The sequence below is a fragment of the Pinus tabuliformis genome, chromosome X, assembly GCF_031772625.1.
Source record: "Pinus tabuliformis cultivar Carrire ecotype Pingquan chromosome X, CPIR1, whole genome shotgun sequence".
Lineage (NCBI taxonomy): Eukaryota > Viridiplantae > Streptophyta > Pinopsida > Pinales > Pinaceae > Pinus > Pinus tabuliformis.
Genome location: NC_142308.1, coordinates 34,504,253 through 34,527,144, shown reverse-complemented (window position 1 = coordinate 34,527,144; position 22,892 = coordinate 34,504,253). Strand labels below are relative to the sequence as shown.

Below are 22,892 nucleotides of genomic sequence, written 5' to 3'. Positions count from 1 at the left end.
AACCTAGCAAAGATTGCAAGAGAAGCAGATGAGCTAGGTAAACAAAAATTTCAATTTTCAAATTCTTAATAGTTTTTTTTAATTTTGTTAAATCGTTTATAATTTGAAAGTTGGATATAATTTGTATTTTTGTTGAGCTAACTCATTACACTCCTATGTTTTTTGCAGCACAATGGTGGGAATCTTTTGGTGGCCATTGTCCTGAATTGCAGAAGTTTGCAATTCGTATTTTGAGTCGAACTTGTAGTGCTACTGGGTGTGAGCACAATTGGTCTGTCTTTGAGAGGATTCACACAAAGAAGAGAAATCGTTTAAATCAAAATGGTTAAATGATCTAGTCTATGTCCAATACAACCTCCGACTCAGACACAACCAATTACTGAACAAAAGACCTGATTCAGATCCCATTGTGTTGGAAGACATTGATCCAACATCAGATTGGGTAGTGGAGAGTCATCCAGCAGAGTTTGATTCTGATGAGGATCTTGATTTGGATTTACATAGGGAGGCATCACTCGAACATGATGTTCAGTTGAATGCAGATCCTGATCCACTTGTACCAGCCTTAGCCTCACAGCCAGCAAGTCCTCCAATTGCAGGCGCTTCCTCTGCTCAGCCACGACAGAAGCGCAGCCGCATATCTCGTCTATCTCAGATTGCATCTGCTGCACAACCTACTAGTGCTACCACTTCTACAGTTGCAGTTGGAGATGATGATGAGGAGGAGCCATGGGGCCCCCTGTCTGACTCTAATGATGATCCAGAGATTGATCCACATGATCTTGGCTCCTCTGGCAGTAGCTACTAGCCAGTAGTACTGGTCACAGTTTACTTTTGTTGTAGAGGCCATTTCTAGCCTCCTTGGTTATGTGTTTTTGTTTTGATCATGTATTTATTGGACAGTGCACTGGGTGCCATTTTGATATAATGGATATATTCATGAGCCTACTTGGATCATATGTTGTCTTCCATCTATATTCTAACGTTGTGTGTTTGGAAACATGAATGAAAATCTTTAAAATTATGTCTTTTTATAAAAGAAAAATAAATATTTAATGTATTTTTTACAACGACCGAGCCATTGAAATCGATTCGGCCGAGTCGATACCGAGTCGGAGTCGGAGGCAGAGTCGACCCTCGGCCGAGTCAGAGTTGGAGTCGGAGTTTTAAAACATTGATGCAGATTGGGCAGCGGGTTCCACAGACAGAAAGAATACCTCAAGTTGCACCTTCAGTGTCGGGTAAGCAGTTGTTTCCTGGTTCAACAGGAAGCAGATATCAGTGACACTAAGCTCAGCACAGACTGAATACATGTCTGTCAGCTTTTGAGGCCATCTGGTTGAGGAAGTTGCTTGCAGGGCTCTTCAATCAGAGGTTAGAGCCCACAGTCATTCACTGTAATAATCAGAGTTGCAATAAGCTCTCCGACAATCCAATGTTTCATGACCGCTCCAAGCACATCGAGATCAAGTATCATCATCTCAGGGACTGTGTTCAGAGGGCCAAGATCAGACTTCAATAAATAACTACAGCAGAGCTTACAGCAGACATATTGACTAAGGCTCTGCCTAGAGGGAGCTTTGTCTATTTCAAGGACAAACTGGGTGTTGTTCAAAACACCTTCCTCTCTAAGAGGGAGTGTTGAATGAAGTTAAAGGAGGAAGGGTTCTGCCATATTTAGCAGGTGCACTAGATTTGGAGGAGGGACCCACAAGTGGGCCCAAGGCGCAGTCTACCTTTTTCTATTTGTTTTTTACTTGGGAGAATTTAAATTTTCCTATAGTCAAAAATTAGATCAATCTCAGCCACCCAAGGAGATCTAATCTCAGCCACCTGTGGCAATGGTGGGCCCAAGTTGAATTCTGAGAGGGAAAAGGGCACAAAACTTAGTCATTATGCACTAGACATCTTGGTGTTCAGCTCAACAAGAGAGAGAACGGTTCAGCTCAGCACAAGGGATTTTCATATCAGCAAATTGCAGAGAGAAGAGGACCAGTTCCAACTCAGATTGCCTTCAGAAATTCACAGACTTCTTCCAAGGGGCCAAAACCTGTGCGCAGAAGAGGTCGTACAGCTAATATGAACTCGCTTAAGGGCACAGAAGAGAGGTCGAGTTTGTTTGAAGTGCGCGGAGGATTTGCAGAGGCAAAGGGAAGTTTTTCCCTCCTGTTTGTATTCATTCTCTGAAGATTTGCTGAGCTGAATAAAATGAAACACCAAGATTGCAGGTTTTCCCCAGATTAGAGTTTCCTGGGTAAATCTATTGTGTACTATTTTTATGGTGTTCTTGTCTTCGTCTATTCCTTTTGTTTTCCACTGCATGCAAGTTAGAAATCTTCAGCATGTTTGTGAGTTAAAAGTTAAAATTCAGATTTTCATTATTTGCTTAGTTAAAATTCACAAATTAGTTAGCTGGGTTTTAGAAAACTAATAGTGTGCCCTATGTAAAAATATTGAGGAAACAGTTGAACATCTCTTTCTAACATGCCCTTTCCCTTTAGAGGTATGGACCTCTGTGAAAGCATCTCTGGGTTTTCAAACCTCCTGGCAGGGAGAGTCATTACAGGAGGCCTGGGACTCTTGTTGGAATTCTGCAAACCCAGAAAAGGCTAGCATTCTGCCTCCGCTAATTTCCTGGGGTATATAGCTGTCTAGAGACGCTGCAATTTTTCAGGACAAAAGATGCAGAGGTTATTGCTATTTACTCTCTCATTTCCCCTGATAAATCAGTCCACCAGCCCCGCATCATATCTGAAGAATTTATTGATGGATCTTATCCTTGGGCATACTTTGATATAGCCTCCCTCGCTGGAGATCAATGTGGAGGGGGTGCTGTATTGTTTCTTCGTCAAGATCATTTTTACAAAATTCAGAGTGGCTTGGGACGTAGCACAAACAATTTTTCTGAATTGACGAGTCCAAAACTTCTTTTGTTGTTTGCTATTGAGAAGAGCGTCCACAAGCTTTAGAGTTTTGGAGATTCAAAACTTGCTATAAACTGGTTCAATGAAATTCAAGATGCCACATGCACACACTGAATCCTTTGCTTGAAGAGATTCTCCATTTAAAGCAGTCATTTGACCAAATACTTGTGTTCATATCTACAGGGAAACAAATACTGTTGCAGATGCCCTATCTAAAGAAGGAACTACACAAACTCTGGGCACTTGGAAAAATTTTGAGCAGCTAGATAGACAGGCCTACAAGTACTATCATTGACCATTTATTGATGACAGGCAGATGGATGATCCTCCTATACCTCATAGCTGAAAACAACATATTTTATTTTCTGTATTCAGGCTTCTGTGATCCATAATGAATTAAGCAAGGTTCATTTGGTCCTGATGATGAACCACACTTGTTGGTTTGAAACGCGTCGGCCAAAAATTTCTCTTATGTGATTTCTACCGAAAGACTTTGCTTAACATATTTTATCTCTGTATTTATGTTTAGAGCTTGGCTAACTGACTCAGTAATGTTGAAAATTTTGTTAGAACTTATTCTTTTTAAAAACAATTTTTATGTATCTGTATATTTTTTTAGAACTCTACAGATTTTTTGAAAGCCCTGGACTTTACATAACTGGGACAAATTTTTGAGTGCACTTTGTTGCACATACAGAATGTAACTTTCTATAAATACTTCAATAAAAGTTACAATTTTTTCCTTGGAAAAAATTAATTGAGCACCAAAAATCTAGGAGACACCCCTATCTGAGCATATATTGCACTCACCTTTCCAACGAAAACAAATGCATACCATGCCAGCAAACTATGACAAAAGTAAACTAACAATTCAACTATAACATCTTATATGCTAGAAAAAATCCAGAAATTACAGTTACCAGTATAAAGAGGAGAATTGTATAGTTAGAATGATTACATTAATGTCAGAAGTTAAACAAAACCAACTAACGGGAAAGTGCAAGTTCTATATCCTAGTATCAAACTGAAACGATTATGCAGGCAATGTACATGAATCTCTGATTCTCTATAAAGGAGGATATAAACCAACCAAAACGACACTGACAGATTGCTTTCAGAAGGGAATCACTACAACTAACCAACTAACTACAGACAAATAACAGAAGGGAATCACACAACTTATGACAAAGATGATGACACACTTCGATGTTAACAAACAAAATCACAGTAAATTTCAGAAGCAACCAGGGTAGTAGAAGCAACAGTTGGTGTAGGTGCATTGGATTAAATCTTTGACAATTTTAATTATCTCATTTGATTAATAATTTAATTGTTTACAACCCCATTCTCATTTTCTTATTGCACTATTTCTTTTATAGATTTAAAAGCGGGCACAAGACAGGTGTGTCAAGTACTCCTTATGGCTAATGTGTGTTTCTTTCTGCACTCTATAACAATAGTAGGTTAAATTCATAGCACAACTGTTTGATTACACACAATTCTGTTAGAATGACTCAATTCTGATAGAAAATTAGCGTGGTTTTTACACAATGCAATTCAAATTTTATAAAGTATTAATGGCTGGTGTTCAGAAGAAATCACTTTAAAAAATGCTAAAGCAAACTTAATTGGCCTCAAAATAACTATGGGCTGCAAAGAAGGAACTGAAGGCATAAGCTATATGTTTATATGATCTCCTTATAAATATATGAATCTGCAAGTCTGGAAAATTTATAAGAAAATTAAAATACAAATCAAGAATTCTGTACTCAAACTTCTCACCAGAAGAGATAGCCAAACAAGAAACTGCCTTTTTAGAGGCCTTTTCCTTTCGATTGAGATGCCCTGTTTCGCAATCCAATTCACATACCATGCCATCAGCACCAGTACTATATAGAACCCGTCCATTGCTTGCGAATGAAACAGCTCTAACACCCCTATATATTATGAGGAAAAGGATCAATAAAATAAAAACTAAAAAAAATTGCCTGCATTAGGAAACTATTTATTTAATTATTCACAACAGATATTATGTCGGACCAAATACAACTATAAGAACATCCCATATTTCTAACATTTTTTATTGGCTAGAAGAAAGTTAATGGTACTAAAAAATCCTTCTTCGTGCAAACTAGATAACTGATAAAAGTAACAGAAATAAGCAGAAAAAACAAATGAAGAAATATTGAGGAAAGATTTCTATAAGTGAATATAATAGATCTTAACCAAATCTAAAAAATGACAGTTATTTCAAATACATTAATTTTTCATCACAAACTATAAATCACTTAAAACAACATGCAAATATAAACCATAACACAATTATTACCCAAAACTTAGATTTCCAAACATTAAACCTTTATTCATCAGTAAACAACTTAACCAAGGCTATGAATAGCAAATGTCAGAAAAACAACACAGCTATTATCAAAACTAATTATCCTTATCATCACACAATTACGACCATTTATTAATACTAAGTTAGACTTGTAAGTGCACCAACTACACCTACAGGAGTTACTAGCCCAATTAGCACCAGAGTACCCATGTAGTCTCACAGCTGTCACAGTATATCTCAATCCAAGATTGATGGTCCAATGCAGGTATTTCAGCACATGCTTTGCAGCAATCCAGTGTGCATGTGATGGCTTAGTCATATATTGGCTCAGAGTGTTGACCACAAAACATATGTCCAGTCTAGTGTTCTCTAAAAACATCAGTGCCCTAATCAGTTGTCAATAATCAGAAAGATTAGCCAAATCAGGTCTTGCAGATTCACCACATAACTTTTTGAAATTCATTTCCATTGGTGTATTCATGGACTTACATTATTGTAGGAATTTACAGGGTAAGTTCCTCAGACAGAACACCAAAGGACACCGCTCACAAACAGATCACAGATCAATACACCAGTATTTTGACGTGGTTAAAACCCTCAAAGAGGGAAATAGTCCACGGCCTGAGCCAACACGGCCACTTCAGGCAATTTATTAATAAAAGAATGAAAATTTACATATGCTTCTCTCATAGATGGATTACCCTACAAATGACCCTCCATGCGCTTTAAATAGAAATCATGGACCAATCGGGTGTTAAGCCACGGATCAAGTGTCGGTAATACCGAGGAGAGAATGAACCGTCGAATCACTACATATCATGACCGTTGTAAGTTACAAAATGTACATAGTAAAGAAACACACTTTACCTAACTCTATACCTAACTCTATACTAGACCAAGTTGTACTTAACTATTTCCTATGTGTCGGAATATCCTAACATCCCCCCTTAAGAACAACTTGGGATAGGATTGAAGGATTTACAAATATGACACAATAGGAGAACGAAGGAGGCACTAGAGCCTATCCCCCCTTAGTGACAACTTCCTGAACTCCAACCATAAATCGAAGTTTAGTGAACTTCGCCTCTGTGAGAGCCTTTGTAAAGATGTCTGCAACTTGATCATCTGTTGAACAGTATTGCACTTCAAGAACATGGTCGTGAATGAGCTTTCTGATGAAGTGCATGTGCAGTTCAATGTGTTTGTTGCGCTGATGTTGGACTGGATCTTTGCATAGCTGAATGGCACTTTGATTATCACACCAAAGTGTAGTCGGATGCTGCTGCTGAAAGCCAAACTCTAACAGGATCTAACGAAGCCACAAGGCTTCCTTACTAGCTTCTACGGCACCACGATATTCTGCTTCTGCTGAAGAAAGAGAAATGGCACCTTGTTTCTTGCAAGCCCATGTAATAGGTCCTGAACCAAGAGTGAACACATAACCTGCAGTAGACTTCCGATCATCAGGGTCACCAGCCCAATCGGAATCAGTGAAACCAACCAATAGAGGAGATGCTTCGGCACTGTAATGAATCCCAAACTGAACTGTACCTCGAACATAACGAAGTATTCTTTTAGCTGCTTTCCAATGACTTTCACGTGGGTTTTGCATAATCCGAGCAACAAGGCCAACAGCAAAGGAAAGGTCAGGACGAGTATGGGTTAGATACAAAAGTTTTCCTACAAGTTGACGGTATAAGGTAGCATCAACTTCAAGAGAAGTACAAGTGACTGAAAGTTTGACTCCAGACTGAAAGGGAGAAGGGGCTGGCTTACAGTCTTCCATGTGAAAGTGGCGTAGAATATCACAGGCATACTTGGACTGAGAAAGGGAAATACCTTCCTTGGCAAGACTTGAAGACCGAGAAAATAATGTAAGTGTCCTAAGTCTGTCATTTCAAACTTCCTTTTAAGGCTAGACTTCACATGGTTTATAAGGTTGGGATCACTACCAGTCAGGATAAGATCATCAACATAAAGAACAAGAATGATAAGAGACTTGCCCACTTTCTTGGTGTAGACAGTATTGTCAGAATGACACCTAGAGAAGCCAGATTCTAAAAGAAAGTTATCCATTTTGGCATACCAAGCTTGAGGAGCTTGCTTGAGACCATAAAGAGATTTCTTAAGCCGACATACAAGGCTGGAGTCTGTTTGTATAAAGCTAATAGGTTGTTCCATATAGATTTCTTCATGCAAGTCCCCATGCAAGAAGGCGGATTTAACATCCATCTGATGGACTTCCCATTTGAAAGAGGCAGCAAGGGAAAGAACAAGGTGGATAGAGTTCATTTTGGCAACAGGGGAGAAGGTTTCAGTATAGTCAATGCCTTCAACTTGTGAAAAACCCTTAGCAACAAGACGAGCTTTATGTTTATCAACTTTCCCATCTAGTCCATACTTGGTTCTGTAAACCCATTTGCATCTAACAAGTTTTCGTCCCTTTGGTAGAGGAACAAGATCCCATGTATCATTTGCCAATAATGAATGATATTCTTCATTCATAGTTGCTTCCCAATCTGGATGGCCTGAAGCTTCTGCAAAGGTGTCAGGATCATAATTCACTGAAGCTTGAGCCAGTAAAGAAGAGGCTCTCTCGAACCGAGAACGTGTACGTCGCTGATCTGTAGGATCACCGGCAAGATCACCAGCTGCATCCCGAGTAGCACGGACCCATTTTGGAAGCTGAGGAGCTGAAGGAGGATTCTGAGAAGGTGGGGGAGGATTTCCATCCTCGCTTTCATCATCTGAAGAAGAAATATTTTCAAAAGTAGAAGAGATAGGGAGAGGTGGCACATCCGCCGAACTAGGCTCGCAGGCCGATATATTTTCATCAAACTTTACATCTCTTCTAATGATAACGTTTTTGGACTTAAGTGGAATAAGTCTATATCCTTTGACATCTTCAGAATATCCAACAAAAATACATTTTTCACTCTTTGGTTCTAAAGCTTTATGTTTCTCATCTGGAATATGGGCCCATGCTTCACTTCCAAAAACACGAAAGTGACTTACATCTGGTTTGTTTGAGCTCCATACTTCTTCTGGAGTGATATTCTTTAAAACCTTAGTAGGAGTGCGATTTATTATGTAATTTGCACAGTTAATTGCTTCTGCCCAATAATTAAGATTAAATCCTTTAAATTGAAGCATACAATTAGCCATTTCTTTTAAGGTGCGATTCTTCCTTTCAGCTACACCATTTTGTTGTGGAGTATATGGAACAGTATGTTGCATTTGAATTCCATTCTCAGTGCAAAAGTTGTTGAATGTGTTTTTAACATATTCTCCGCCATTATCAGATCTTAGCTTAAGATTTGATGTCCAGATTGTTTTTCAACAAAGGCCTTAAAGGCCAAGAACATGTTAAATACTTCACTCTTGAGTTTTAAGAAGCATACCCAAGTGCGTCTGGAGAAATCATCAATGAAAGTTAAGAAATACTTGTAGCCAGAGAATGAAGCAACTGGAAGTGGACCACATAAATCACTATGCACGAGCTGTAAAGGGGCTGAGGCGTGCCAAGAGGCACGTTTTTCAAAACTGTCCCGATGATGTTTTCCAAGTACACATCCGAAACAAACACCATCTCTGCAAGATACCATTGGAAGACCTGTCACCATATTTTCTTTACATAGATTCTGAAGAGAGCGATAATTTAAGTGACCAAATCGCTCATGCCAAAGTTTGCTCACTTCATCATTATGAGCAACAAATACTGAGGGAAGATTTGATGACCCAAAGTTGTGAAACTTATACAACCTTGTAGAATCATCAGCAATGCCAGTAGCTAAAATCTGTCTAGGATCTCTTAGGTCCTTAATTACAACATCATGCGGTGAAAATTCAACGATTTTACCTTCACCTGAATGGGTTATCTGATATACAGATAGAAGGTTGCAGGATAAGGTTGGAACACATAATACATCATTAAACTGACCGTTGTCTAGATGAACAGTTCCATTCCCTACAACACTAAGAGATCTATGATCACCAACATATATATTTTTGGTGTTACAATCACTTAAAGAAGAAAACATGGCTTTGTTTTTGGCCATGTGATAAGAAGCTCCAGAATCAATGAGCCACTCATGAGAATGAGAAGAAGAAGATACATTTAGTGCATAGCCAAACCGAGATGCTTGACAACCACATGCAGAAAGTGCCATTCCTGAAGATGAAGTTGAAGTTGAAGATTGCTCCAAATGGATGTTATGCTTCTTCATTGCTACTTCCAAGGCTTCCATCTTTTTAAAGCATTTGGATTCTAAGTGGCCATCTCGATTACAAAAGTTGCAATGTCTATCAGTCTTCTTCCCTTTGTTTTTATTTGTCTTATCATTTTGTTGAAATGATTTTTCATTTTGAGGCTGAAATTGCTTAGGACCCTTGTTTGGTTTAGGACCATTCTTTTTAGGATACAACTTCTTAGGATTCTTCTGATTTGGTCGCTGTTGGGCGGCTAACGCTTTCTTAGAAGAGTTTCCAAGATGAAGAAGACCAAGGTGTAAGAGTTTTTCTTGTTCTCTTATTAAAGAATCACAAAAGGAATCAAAGAAAGGGGACTTGTAGGTTTGTCCTTGAGAAATGAAGGCTTCTCTTGTAGAATGGAAGGTGGAAACAAACACAGAATAGGTTGGTCCCAACTTAGTAAGAATGGAGTAGATAAGGCTACTATCTTCTTTCTTAACCTTAACACCTTCCAAGAGAAGTCTAAGGGTCTTGAACTTGGACAAAAAATCTTCAATGCAAGAAAAATTATTGGGGTCCAATGTAAGCAATTCATTTTCAAGTTGATGGGCTTTAAGTTCATTTTTAATTCCAAAGACTTTAGTAATTTGTTGCAGTGCTTCATCAGGTGTATCAAGTTCTGCAATATGGAATCTAAGATCTGGAGAAATAGACATCCCTATCAACCCACGTGCTTGGTCTTGCCTATTTTCCCATTTAGCTGCCTTATCTTCATCTTTCGGTTTGGTCTCTTGGCCTGTGGCTATTCTGTAAAGACCTTTACTTCTAAGTAAATCCACAATATAGGACCACCATTGGAAGTAGTTAGTGCTATCAAGAATGACTTGGCATGGACTTTCCATTTTTAACAGAAACTGAAGCTGTAGATGCTAAAACTAAGTGTACCAATGGAAAGATCTCGAAAAATTAGGCCGTTTCAAAAAAAACGGTTCTGAAAACGGCTTCCGGATGAAGAAGTTATGGCTTTTTGAAAAAAAAATTGATGAAGTCGCCGACGAAGTGCGGGAATGTGCGGAAATGAAAAAATCCATCCCCACAAAATGGAGACTTGAACCCAAGACCTCTACTCTCATAAATTAGCTTTACACCAAGTGAGCTATACAAAAAGTTTGAGAGAGAGAGAGAGGAGGGTTGATGCTTTGGGTTGCGTGCTTGTTTTGAGAAAGCTATTTTTCCCTACAAAACAAAAACACAAAACCCAACACGGACAAACAAACAAAAAACGAACCTTGTGGCTCGAAGTTAGCTTTAGCCGGAAACTAAATATTTTCCTCAATGTTTCTGATTTTCCGATATCACACTAAGGCGCAGCGGAAAAGAGCATATGCATGAGAAAAATCCTTCCTTTCTGTTTCTGATTTGCCCAGATCGCACAGAGTCGCAGGGCAAAGAGCATACACAGAAATGAAAGCTATAGATCCGGTAATAAAAAAAGCTAAATAAATCGAAACCGAAATAAACAGAGAGAAAATAATTGTAAACTGCAAATAAACACTGTATACCTCCAAATCTTAAAAATGACGCAGCTAGGGCTACCGGAAACCTTTTCGCGTGAAACGAAAGGGGTTCCTCACTGGAACAGATGCTCCCAACACAACAAAGCAGTCCTCTTGGCCCGAAAGCAGTCGGAAACAGTAGATCTAGGAAACGACAGTCGGATGCAGTTCTACCGACTTCAGATTTAGATCACCAACGGATGCGGCCCTCAAATAGCTTCGATACAATGTAGGAATTTACAGGGTAAGTTCCTCAGACAGAACACCAAAGGACACCGCTCACAAACAGATCACAGATCAATACACCAGTATTTTGACGTGGTTAAAACCCTCAAAGAGGGAAACAGTCCACAGCCTGAGCCAACGCAGCCACTTCAGGCAATTTATTAATAAAAGAATGAAAATTTACATATGCTTCTCTCATAGACGGATTACCCTACAAATGACCCTCCATGCGCTTTAAATAGAAATCATGGATCAATCGGGTGTTAAGCCACGGATCAAGTGTCGGTAATACCGAGGAGAGAATGAACCGTTGGATCACTACATATCGTGATCGTCGGATTGTAAGTTACAAAATGTACATAGTAAAGAAACACACTTACCTAACTCTATACCTAACTCTATACTAAACCAAGTTGTACTTAACTATTTCCTATGTGTCGGAATATCCTAACAATTATGTCATACCAAATCTTTCCAGAAGCTTGACAACATATTTTCCTTGAGAAAGGAAAATCTCACCAAAGCTCTGCCAATACCTCTAAGCCCAGAAAGTAGTGCATCAAATGAAGATCATTTATTTCAAATTCAGAAGCTAAATCCCTCTTACATTGGAGGATAAGAGCTTTCCCACCTATCAAGAATAAGTCGTCAACATATAAAACCAAAATCAAAGGCATATCTTGGACCACTTTGAAGCAAAGATTTGGATCAGCATTGCTTCTGGTAAAACCAAGCTTCATCAAGAAGCTAACAAGGCGAGCATAACAAGCTCTTGGGGCTTACTTCAATCCATAGAGAGCTTTCTTCAGTCTACACACATGAGTTTTCCTGTCATGTACTTCACAGCCTTGTGGTTGCTTCACAAATACTTCTTCCTTGAGGAAGCCATGCAAAAAAGCAGTTTCACATCCATTTCGCGAAGAGTCCATCCCTGGCTAGCAATTAGAGCCACAATAGAACGAATGGTAGTATATTGAGCAACAGGCGCAAAAATCTCATCATAGTCTATTCCCTCTTTCTGAGAGAAACCTCTAGCCACAAATCTAGCTTTATATTTTTCAATACTTCCATCCGCACCATGTTTAATTTTGAACAACCATTTAGAAGTCACAACAGACTTACCTTGGGGTCTTGGAACTACTTCCCATACATCATTATGTATGATGGACTCATATTCTTTGGGCATTGCATCTTTCCATACTTGATTTTGCATTGCTTCTTCAAAAGTGCATGGTTCAGCCTGAATAATGTTGCTCATGGCTACAATGTATCCCTGGAACCAGCATGGTTTCTTTCTTTCTCTGAAGGTTCCTCTGGGGGCAGCATGTCTATCTGCATCTAGTAGAGTGTCACAAAGCCAGCCTGTCAATCTGCAGCTCGTAGAGTGTCACGAAGCCATAATGGTCTCTTTCTAGTAAGGAGATCACATGGAGGAGGATCCAACGGGTCCATGGGCTCCATGGGTTCATCAGTAAGATCAGGCTCATGCTCAAGATTTTCTTGAGCATCCAAGGCATCTTCCTGACTTTCAAGATTAGCAAGGGGAGGAGTGTCTCTTGCCTTTCCAAGAGCTGCAACTTCATCAAATGTTACATCTCTGCTAAACTCTATAGCTCTTTGATTAGGCACGTATATTTTATAAGCTTTCGAATTTTCACAATAACTGACAAACGTACTTTTCTTACCTGAAGCTTCCAGTTTGTTCTTCTTTTCCTTTGGCACATGAAAGTAGGTAGGGCAACCAAAGATCCTCAAGTGACCAACCTTGGGCTTTTCACCAGAGTAGACTTCTTCAGGAGCCTTGCTCTTTAAGGCTTATTGTGGAGATCTATTTTGGACATAGACATCACTGTTAGCAACTTCTCCCAGTAAAAACTTTGGTAGTTTCTAATCATGCAACATAGCTTTGACTGCTTTCATGATAGTTATGTTCTTTCTTTCGGCCACACCATTTTGTTCTGGGTTATATGGTACGGTGGTCTATTTCTTAATTTCAACTTCTTTGCAGAAGTCAATGAAATCATTTTAAGTGAACTCTCCTTCATTGTCAGATCTAAAGATTTTGATCTGCTTTCCAGTTTGTTTTTCTACCAAAGCTTTGAAGTCTTTGAACATGTTAAATGCTTGAATTTTGTTTTTCAAAAAGAAAATCCATGTTTTGCGAGAAAAATCATCCACAAATATTATAATACAAGTAGCCACCAAGAGAAATTACAGGCATAGGTCCACATAAATCAAAATGTATAAGATGAAGTACCGAACTGGTTTTTCTTTTTCTTGAAGGGAATGGTCCCTTTACATGCTTTCCACTTGCGCACCCTTGGCAGACCCCATCATGATCCACTCTAATCTCCAGCATTCCAAAAACCATCTTTCTCACATGAGGCAATGCTTTATAGTGCAAATGAGCAACCCTTTGGTGCCAAAGTTCACATTGATGATTGTTGCCATGAATCAGCACATGGGTTGGTCTTCCATTGACTTTATAAAGACCTTCAAATCTTGATCCCAGAGTGAAGGCATCTCTCATGCTAGATCTCATTAGCCAGGTGAGAACTTTTCCATTTATGAAAGCAACTTTCATTCCTTTATCTTCTAAGGCAGATATAGATACAAGATTCTTTTTCAAACCAGGTACATATAAAACTTCTTGAAGAGATATAGTTTTACCTTGATCCAGATGAAAAGAAACAGAACCAAATCACTTTATATGATATGTAGAGTTATATCCAAATATAATTTTCGTATTTGTCTCCCTTTCAACCAGATTTGAGACAACTTCTTTATAACCAGTAAAGTGTCTTGAAGCACCATTATCAACCAACCAGCTATCACAAGAATCTGCAGGAAAGGAACTAGAAAGAGCAGAAACGAGATAGTACTTTGATTGTGTCTCAACTGCATTATTATGATACCTTGGGTTCCTTGAAGTCTTGGAAGAACGGTAGTTTTCTTTACGAGCGGTAGGTGCTTCTCTTCTTCTTCTATAATCAGATCATAAGTTGTTGCTACGAATGTTGTAGTTGGATCTTGCTACTCTTCTATTTTTTGGATAGTCAAGAGCATAGTGGCCATGTTTATGGTTGTTGTAGCATTGAACTTTTGATAAGTCCCTACTCCATTTATAGGAGTTGTTGGATTTGGGAGCAGGCTTTCTTGAAAAGTGATGACCTCTTCTTCCTTTCTGCTTCATGTCTTGAACAGCAAAGGCAGTAGGTTCTCCCCTTTCATGTTTGGGAATTCTTGCTCTGGAAATCATTCTACCCTCTTCTTGACTGCACTTTCCCTGGAGCTCATCAAATGTGGGAAACTTATCATTGTTGCAGATGGTAGTAATAAAAGTTTCCCAAGTTGGAGAAAGACCACCAAGCATAATCAACACCAGCTCTTTATCAGATACATTTTCATCAACTATTGATGGTTGATACTTGATTTTTTATATCGTCATGAAGTATGCTTGAATGGTCTTTCCTTTGTTCATCTTAATGTCCTTAAGTTGATTCTTCAAAGCAAGGATTTGACTCAAGTTGTTTACTTGATCCATTCCAATCAGTTTGTCATACATTTCCTTACATTTCTTCAAGTTGGAGACATAAGTGATGAGGTGGTCTCCAAGAGAATCAAGGATAATATTTTTAACTTTGACTTCTCCTTTCTTGTATCTGGCCTTGATAGTAGGATTCAAATTTCTGGTGGATCTTCTACCTCACCTTCAACATATTTCAGTGCATCATGCTCCTCAAGAGTAATATCCAACCTTGCCTTTCATGGACCAAAATTTGAAGCATCAATCAGCTTCTCTTCATTGTTGAAGTGAGAAGAAGACATCTTGATCACCTCAAAGTCAAACAAATTTCAGTAACAAATAGGATAGCAAATAAGATCTCCTTATTTTATAAACAAATAGGACAGCAAATAAGATCTCCTTATTTCAGCAACAAATGGGACAGCAAATAAGGAAAACAAATAGGATCTTCAAAGGGGCAGCAAGATTTCAACAGCATGAAAGGAGCAGCAGATAAGATTTCATCAGCAAGTAAGATTTCTGTAGCAAACAAGAAGTGACAGCTCTCTATCTTCTTGGGCTTGTCTTCACCAAAGTTCTGATACCATGACAAAATATGATGTTTTATGTTGTAACAATCACTCATTACAAAACTTCTTTACGCTGCAATATTAGTTAAGCAATTGTATATAGAACATAAACTAAATGCACAAAGGAAGATAGCCAAGAACAAAATAAGACAAAGAATTTAAGTCCAATGATTAGGTAAAAAACCACAAGGGGAAAACCCAACCAGATTCTTCTTCTATTAGATATCAATTGTTCAGCAGAGATACAAAGTACAATGACAGATCAAAAGAATGAGTAAGTTCACCAAAATTTGAACAAGTTGTAACATGAAGATCACTAATCGCAGCAGTTGATGCAAACACTGAATCAACCTTCAAGTTCTGCTCTTACTCTACAAGTCTCTCTTCCTCACAATCTTCTTCAAGTCTCTCCAACTCTCTCTCAATTTTGAATCCTTCTTTGACAATGCACAAGTAGTGGGGGGAGAAGATATGAGGCACATATATAGGAGAAGCAACGAATTCATGCCATAAAGGAGGAGCATGTCTTAGAGTAACTCGTACGTCAAATAGGGAAGAATAACTTCATTATGGAGAGAGGCAATGCATGCCTTCACTCAAGGAATCATGCACACCTTGAGGAGTGTAACTTATGCCATTAACGAATGCCATTTAAGGAGAGGTACACGTCTTTGTAACTTATGCATTTCAGAGAGAGTGTAAGATATGCTTTAAAGAGTGTGTAAGAGGAATCTTTTATGACATGCCTTCAATGAGTGTGTAAGAGGAATATGCCAAGTCTTTAATGAGATTGTAAGAGAGAAAGTAACATAGAATCATGTGAGACATTAAGGAGAGAGGGGTGTAAAGTATGAAGGTAAGGTGACTTGATTCTTCTTTTCGGGATTGATTAATGATATGTTGAGTGATTTTCCATCAACTATACTTGATTACCAACTGATACAAGGTGATTTACTATTTTTGGAAAGTCATACTTGAGATGTTAGACATGACTTTCGAATTTTAGAAAGTCACTCCAGAATTGTCATAAATGAAATTTTATTTAAGGAAATTCATCATTGAGCTATCAATTTTCAACAAAGGATGCTCCAATGCCTTGGTTTATAGGCTTCAAACTGAAGGATGCTCCAACACCCTATTTACCAACTTCAATTACAAGGATGCTCCAACGCCATGTGCAAGCTCCAACCTGCACTGGCACCAACCTGCTGCCCTGAAGTGTTCTCAGGCTTCAACCTAAAGGAGACTCCACTCTCCTACCTTGCACCATCCTGCCACCCTATTCAGCAAGCTACCACTTGCCCTAGAGGCTTCAAACTTCAGCTCACCACGGCACACCATGTTTCACAATTTTCAAATTGGATCCATGTGTGCTCAAAATCAATAGAAAAACAGAGTATGATATAATCTTTGTTTAACTTGATACTCTTTGCAAGTATAATAAGCATTATTTATATCATTGAGCAAAATGCATTTTAGTTTCAAACGCATCACAATGAATGGTTATTGACCTTAATTGAGCATCTTTAGAAACGTGATCTTGGCACTTTGCAAATTACTCAACATAATCCTTCTCTAGCATACCAAGTTGTCTTGGCCCAAGCCTAGTTGGATGAAATCACCCTTCCTACTACTTGACTTGGCTAGTTTGATTTCTAGGAAAACTTGCCTTAGGATAAGAAGCCCTTTCTTACCCTTAAAGAGAGAGGTAAGGCCACCAAGGTTACAATGTGTAGCTTGCCTAATAGACTATAGTTACTCCTTAGCTCTCCCACCAGCGTTAGCACTTTTATCTTTAGGTGAGAGTACGAATTGCAAAATACCTTAAACTAAATCCAACTAAATTAGTTTGTGCCTAGGGGTTGGCCAAGATGAAGATTAAGAGAAACCTCAATACCTTGGAGACGACCACCATGAATAATCCACAACTGATTGGTGAAGTGAATGATATGGTTGGTGTTACAACATTGATTGTTATATTAAAAGGTTGTCATGTCCTACAAACCTTAGCAAGAAATAGAAGCAAACTCTTAGGCTTTGTGCGACTAAGCATTGTTTGTTGTAAAGAGGAATCAAATGAATAAACCCTACATGGGGTTATCCTTAGATGTGTTGATCCAATCAAATTTGGTGATCTTTTGGAGGAATTGCATGTACGCTTATGTGGAGGAAGCTTTTGAACTACGATCACTCCTCACAAGATCATGCAAACTGGGTAGTATTGACCCACAATATTTGCCAATACACATTGTTATTTCTGTGGATGTTATCCTAGCAAAAGATTTGAAGGAAACCAAAGGTTGTCAACATTGCCTCTTGATCCAATCATAGTCCAAACAACTTTCAAGCAAAGGGGGCTTGAATTTATTGGTCAATTCCATTTGAACTTTGGCAATGAGTTCAATTGTACACTTATTGCCACAAATTATTTCACTAGATGGGTGGCAACACTGCAATTGAAGACTTATTCAAGTGCAACCATTGTTAGGTAGGTCCAATGGAGGAAAATATCGTCACACAATTTAGGATACCTAGCAATATTACTATAGACAATGCTGGTGTTTTCGACTCGTAAGAGTTGATATGTTCCCTATATGGCATCACTTTGGCTCATCCAACCAGTTATTATCCACAAGGGAATGACCTGACGAAGTCTAGTAACAAGAACCTCATTCGATTCTCTAAAAAGCGATTAGGGAAAAAAGGAAATTGTGAGATGGTTGCCTTAAGTTTACAATATGGGTTAGCCATATTACTAAGAAACATGAACTAGTAAGAAACTTTTCAATCTAGTCTATGGCATGGATACAATATTGACAGTTAATTTGAGGTTGTCGTTTTATAAATTGTTGGACGAGTTCACTACGAATCAAGAGGCACCCCAAGCTCACATTAATCGCCTTGCACAACTTGATGAGAGTCAACAAGCAGATTACAATCATATGGCAGACTATCAAGGTCAACCAAAAGAAAGTATTTGATTGAAAGGCTAGAGGCAAATATTTGAAAGTGAGAGACTTGATGTGCAACAAGAAGAATGAGATCCAAAAATCATGAAAGTTTGTGATTGGGACCATACCTCATTGATGCAATAGCCGACCCCAACAAGTTTCACCTTACTAATTTAGATGGAGAGAGAGAGCCACTACCAGTCAATGGGTAAGATTCGAAACTGTACTTTCCATGATAACTTTATGCTCATTACACAAAAAAGGGCTGCAAACAAAAAATGAGTCTTTGGGGGTTTGTAGAGTAATTGTCATTGTTTATTACTATTGTCATTTACTAGTTTTCATCTGTATCCAAGGCCATTGGGAAGAACAATTGAATGCAGTACTCATTTCTCATCCATACCAGGAAAACAGTGCTTTCTGCAAAGTGAGGAAGGCTTTCGAATCTCCAAGAGTCTATCCCTCTATTGGGCTAGTGTGTCTATCATTAGATGTCTAGAACAAAGGATTTAGTTGTGTCTCAAACATCTTGAGATGTCATCATGCATGTTGTCATAAAAGGCATCCTAGGTTTCCATACCATTTATTTAAAGAGCTTCATCTCATCTCTAGTCACAAGCCTTGTGTTTATTAACAATATTTGGCCTAACCTCCTTTCCATCTATAGAGATCCCGAGCTTTCTTGTTACAAGAATATTTTTAAATACAAATCTCCAAATTATAGATTTTGTACACACTCGTATGAGCATGCAATATAACACTTTCAGCAATTCTTGCCATCCCCTCCGTGTACCTTCACTAAGATCCTCGCACTTTATAAATAAGGTTAAATGTATGGTAATTGAAGTTAACCCGCTTAATGTGAAACATTATTGTAGAAATATTGCGAATAAATGGTATGGAAACCTAGGATGCCTTCATAACAACATGCATGAAGCAAAAACATATCAACATGTTTGATATACAACTAAAACCTTTGTTCAAAACATCTAATGATACCATGATTCTTTATTTTAGAAACAGATTGTATAGACCAATAATTATGTGAGTTGATCTGATCATTGATCATCTTGTTAGGCTCAAAAATATTGGATGTGGATTCAATGTCGTAGATGAAAAGATAGCTTGGTACATGTCCCACCTTTGTAGATCTAGATATCCCTCGATTTTCTCAAGTCCTTGTAAGAAGTCTCAACAAAAGAGAAGCCTATTAGGAAAGTTATACATATGGCAATGGATACTACAAAGGAGGAAAACCTCCCCTTTCCATCTCCATCTAACAAGCCCTTGGAGCCATGATGCCTTGTGCCTGCACCTTCTTCCAAAGCATTTTATTATGCTTTAGCTTTGCACTTTTGGAGCTTTTGGATCTTATGGATTAGCAATGAATTTTCTTTTATAGGGGTGGCCTTAGCAATCCTACTTTGTATGAATATCATTGTACCATGCAATCCATGCAATCCCACTAACCCATTTTTGGTCATTTCTTAGACATTAATAAACTTATATTTTAAGTAACCAAGAGACAATGTGGGAATCCAGCGGCAATACAACTTCAAGCATTGAGATTCAGAAAAGGGTAACTTTAACCCAAGCATTTAACTAAAGTGTTACTATAGTAGAAAGCTTGGTCATTCAGAGGAGGATTGCAAGAAAATAAGTGTGATTCTTCTCGTGCAAAAGTTGGAAGGTATTCAAACAAAATTTGAATGTGATAGATATAGTGATAGTAAAGAAGAAAAGTTAGATCACAAAAAAAAGTGTGTTTCACTAGTGGCCAAAAACACATCTAAAGATAAAAGGTGTATAAAGTCAAAATTTAGAAGGTGTATAGAGTCAAAATCTATGAGGAAAATGACATAAAAACAAAGTGCTTTGTTTTATTGTACGATAATGAAAATTAAGAAGAAACAAATTCTTTAGGATATGACCTAATCCACTTAGTTAAAGGCCAAAAAATCCCAATTTAGATGTCAAAATAAAAGTGTAAAGTCATGCATGATGTGTTGTAGCACGTATGTACCAGGCCCAAAGAAGACGTTGTAGCACATATGTACCAGGCCCAAAGAAGACATTTTATCAATGCATCAAATTACGAAATAATTTTCAAGATTAAATTCCATGAAGATGAGCAAACAGCAATGATAGGGTAATCCACCCTGCATCAACTTCATTCACAGAAAAACATTGCTAACATCTACTTTAAGAAGAGATCAAGATTATGATTGGATGGATTGGGACTTGGGGCTTGTAAAACATTTTTGTAATCTTTTACAACAAGAAATTATTCTCTAATAATCAATCCCACACTTGATATAGAATCTACCATTAGGTTGCAAGATAGGTAAACTTGTCTATATTACAGTTTTGTACAACCTAAAACCACATAGCACAGTTACATCATAGACATAATATGATGATGCGGAGACTCAAAGGTCTAAGATATAAGATTCCAAGGTAGCTATCCTGGCTTCAACTACTCTTCCCTAACAAAAATGGCAGCAGTGAGAATAAAATTTGGAAAATGTGGTATGCAGTTCAAAAAAAAATCCATTAGTCAGAATTTGCATGACCAGGTTCAAGTCAACCAATGTATCTAGCTTTTTGTGATAATAATTTATTTGTGTATGCATATAGATACTTCTGATTTTGACTGTTGGTGAAACTCAAGACTCAAATGTAACTCCATGCTTAAGTCCAGCTTGGGAAGTTCACTCTACACATTCATAGTCAAAAAAATATTGAGGTTTCTATAAAAAGGAAAAGCGAGAAATTACAACAAGGTCTCCAAATGACCAAGAAAGATCAATGGGAAGAACACCAAATAAAATAATGGCAAACAACAAGATCCTCGATCATCTCCTCCAAACAGAAAAAAATAAATAAAAGCAAGAAAACACCTCAAATTGGAGTAAATCCATATGAAGGAATCCTCTGTAAAGGAGTGCCTGAAGTATGCTAGACAGAACTTTGAAATGCCAAATATTGAAAGACCGTTCTAAATTTTCTAAATATAAGAATTATTGCGCTTAGACAAGGTGCTTCGAAGGTTATAAATGTCCAAACATCAACGTCTTGTAAGTGTCGAAAACTTGCAAATCTTTACAACTATGAAAATATCAACTATAAATATTTGCAACAACTTTACGAACGTTTTCAAATTTTAAAATATTACATATTTCTTAGCAAAATCTGGCCATTCTTTCGCGTTGACTAATTTGATAATACAGAAATTTGTGCAAATATTCATCATGATTTGATGAATCTTTTTGGAAGAAGATAGAAAAAAATTGGGCCCGCAAAGTTTTCTCTGGATGTCGTTTCCTTGAGAATGCAGAGTTTCTTTTTTTTAAAAGCAATTTTGGAATTAATAGATGCAACCAAGAAGAGGAGTGAACACAAACACACCCTGGATGACAGTCATTAGCTCTCCATCTCAGCTGCCCCATTGTAGTATCTAAACACAAAACATCACCCGCGCCGGTGCCTAAAGCCAGCAATGAACCCCTTCTCTTCTTTTTACCCTGAAACAGAACCAACATAATTGCAACTCTATCACCCGTCGTTATAGTAAATAGAGGAAAATAGGTACAACGATTTTGCAATATATAAAACCTTTTTCGCAGAGCTTGGATTCCATTTCATGCATATGTAGTCAAGGGACAGGTGGCCCTCGGTCATGACAGGACTCGAACCAATACCAGCAAACTCACTCTGCATCTGACCATTTATCGTGTCCCATATCTGCACAAAACCCTCGCTTAGAGCCATTCAGTTGAGTCCTTAAACCCTAAACCCAGGTTTGCCAATAGCGTTTAAAGCAAATATGAAAAGTTACCTTGACACGTCCATCTCCAGTTGCAATGGCGAGAAAGTCCGCTGACGGACTGAATGCTGTAAGCAGGTCTTTCAAGTTCGGAGAAGCCATGGAAGTTTTATTTTGTTTAAGGGTCAATGACAGACAAAATTGAGGACTGGTATTCGAGTAGCTATAAAAGTATCAAAACTGCGAGCTGGCGCAGTTGTCGTGATAAATACATGGACAGTGTACGCGAGAGGGGTTTTAAACTTTGTTTAGGGTTTTCGCTTCCGGAAAGCTTAGGGCTTAAACTTCTAACTGTGAGAACACTTTCTCCAGTGACGAGAGCTGGAGCGAATCGAACGCGTGATTTGAGATACCCGTTTTTTAATGATTTGAGTATATGCTAAAATTTTATGCATCCATCGACCCTAATTACCTATTTTAAAATAATAATTGTGCCTTCTACCATATGTAAGCTAAGATGGGATTTAGGACATAATTAGAATAATAAAACAATAAACTTTAAGGAGAGATATTTTCTCTCTTTAATAATTAATACAAGGATAGGTTTTTTTTAAGATTATAATTTAATTAATAATTAAAAAGCAAATTAATATAGAAAGTTCTTATTCGTAAAATAAAAAGTTTTATTGTCTCGGACATTGTAATGGTGATTAAAGTAATGTAAAATTTATGTAAATTGAGAAGAGAAATTCAAGATTCAATTCTCATGTTTGCGATTCGATTTAAGGAGAGGAGGATAAGCGGATAAGCTGTAGACCCTTAAAAGTTTACTAGTAGTTACGTGTC

At 37.9% G+C, this 22,892-nt stretch overlaps 1 protein-coding gene across 1 annotated transcript in view; it reads right to left on the bottom strand.

Moving 5' to 3' along the window:
* The window catches only part of LOC149138201 (uncharacterized), a 142,736-nt gene extending 120,249 nt beyond the window's left edge, over positions 1 to 22,487 (bottom strand). The window contains exons 1-4 of the mRNA XM_089450284.1: positions 22,119 to 22,487; positions 21,896 to 22,024; positions 21,689 to 21,804; positions 4,707 to 4,861 (exon numbers count right to left, since the gene is read on the bottom strand). Of these exons, the coding sequence (XP_089306410.1) occupies positions 4,707 to 4,861; positions 21,689 to 21,804; positions 21,896 to 22,024; positions 22,119 to 22,208 (490 nt within the window). The 5' untranslated portion in view covers positions 22,209 to 22,487. The remainder of the gene's footprint in view (positions 1 to 4,706; positions 4,862 to 21,688; positions 21,805 to 21,895; positions 22,025 to 22,118) is intronic.
* Positions 22,488 to 22,892: the final 405 nt, after the last annotated feature.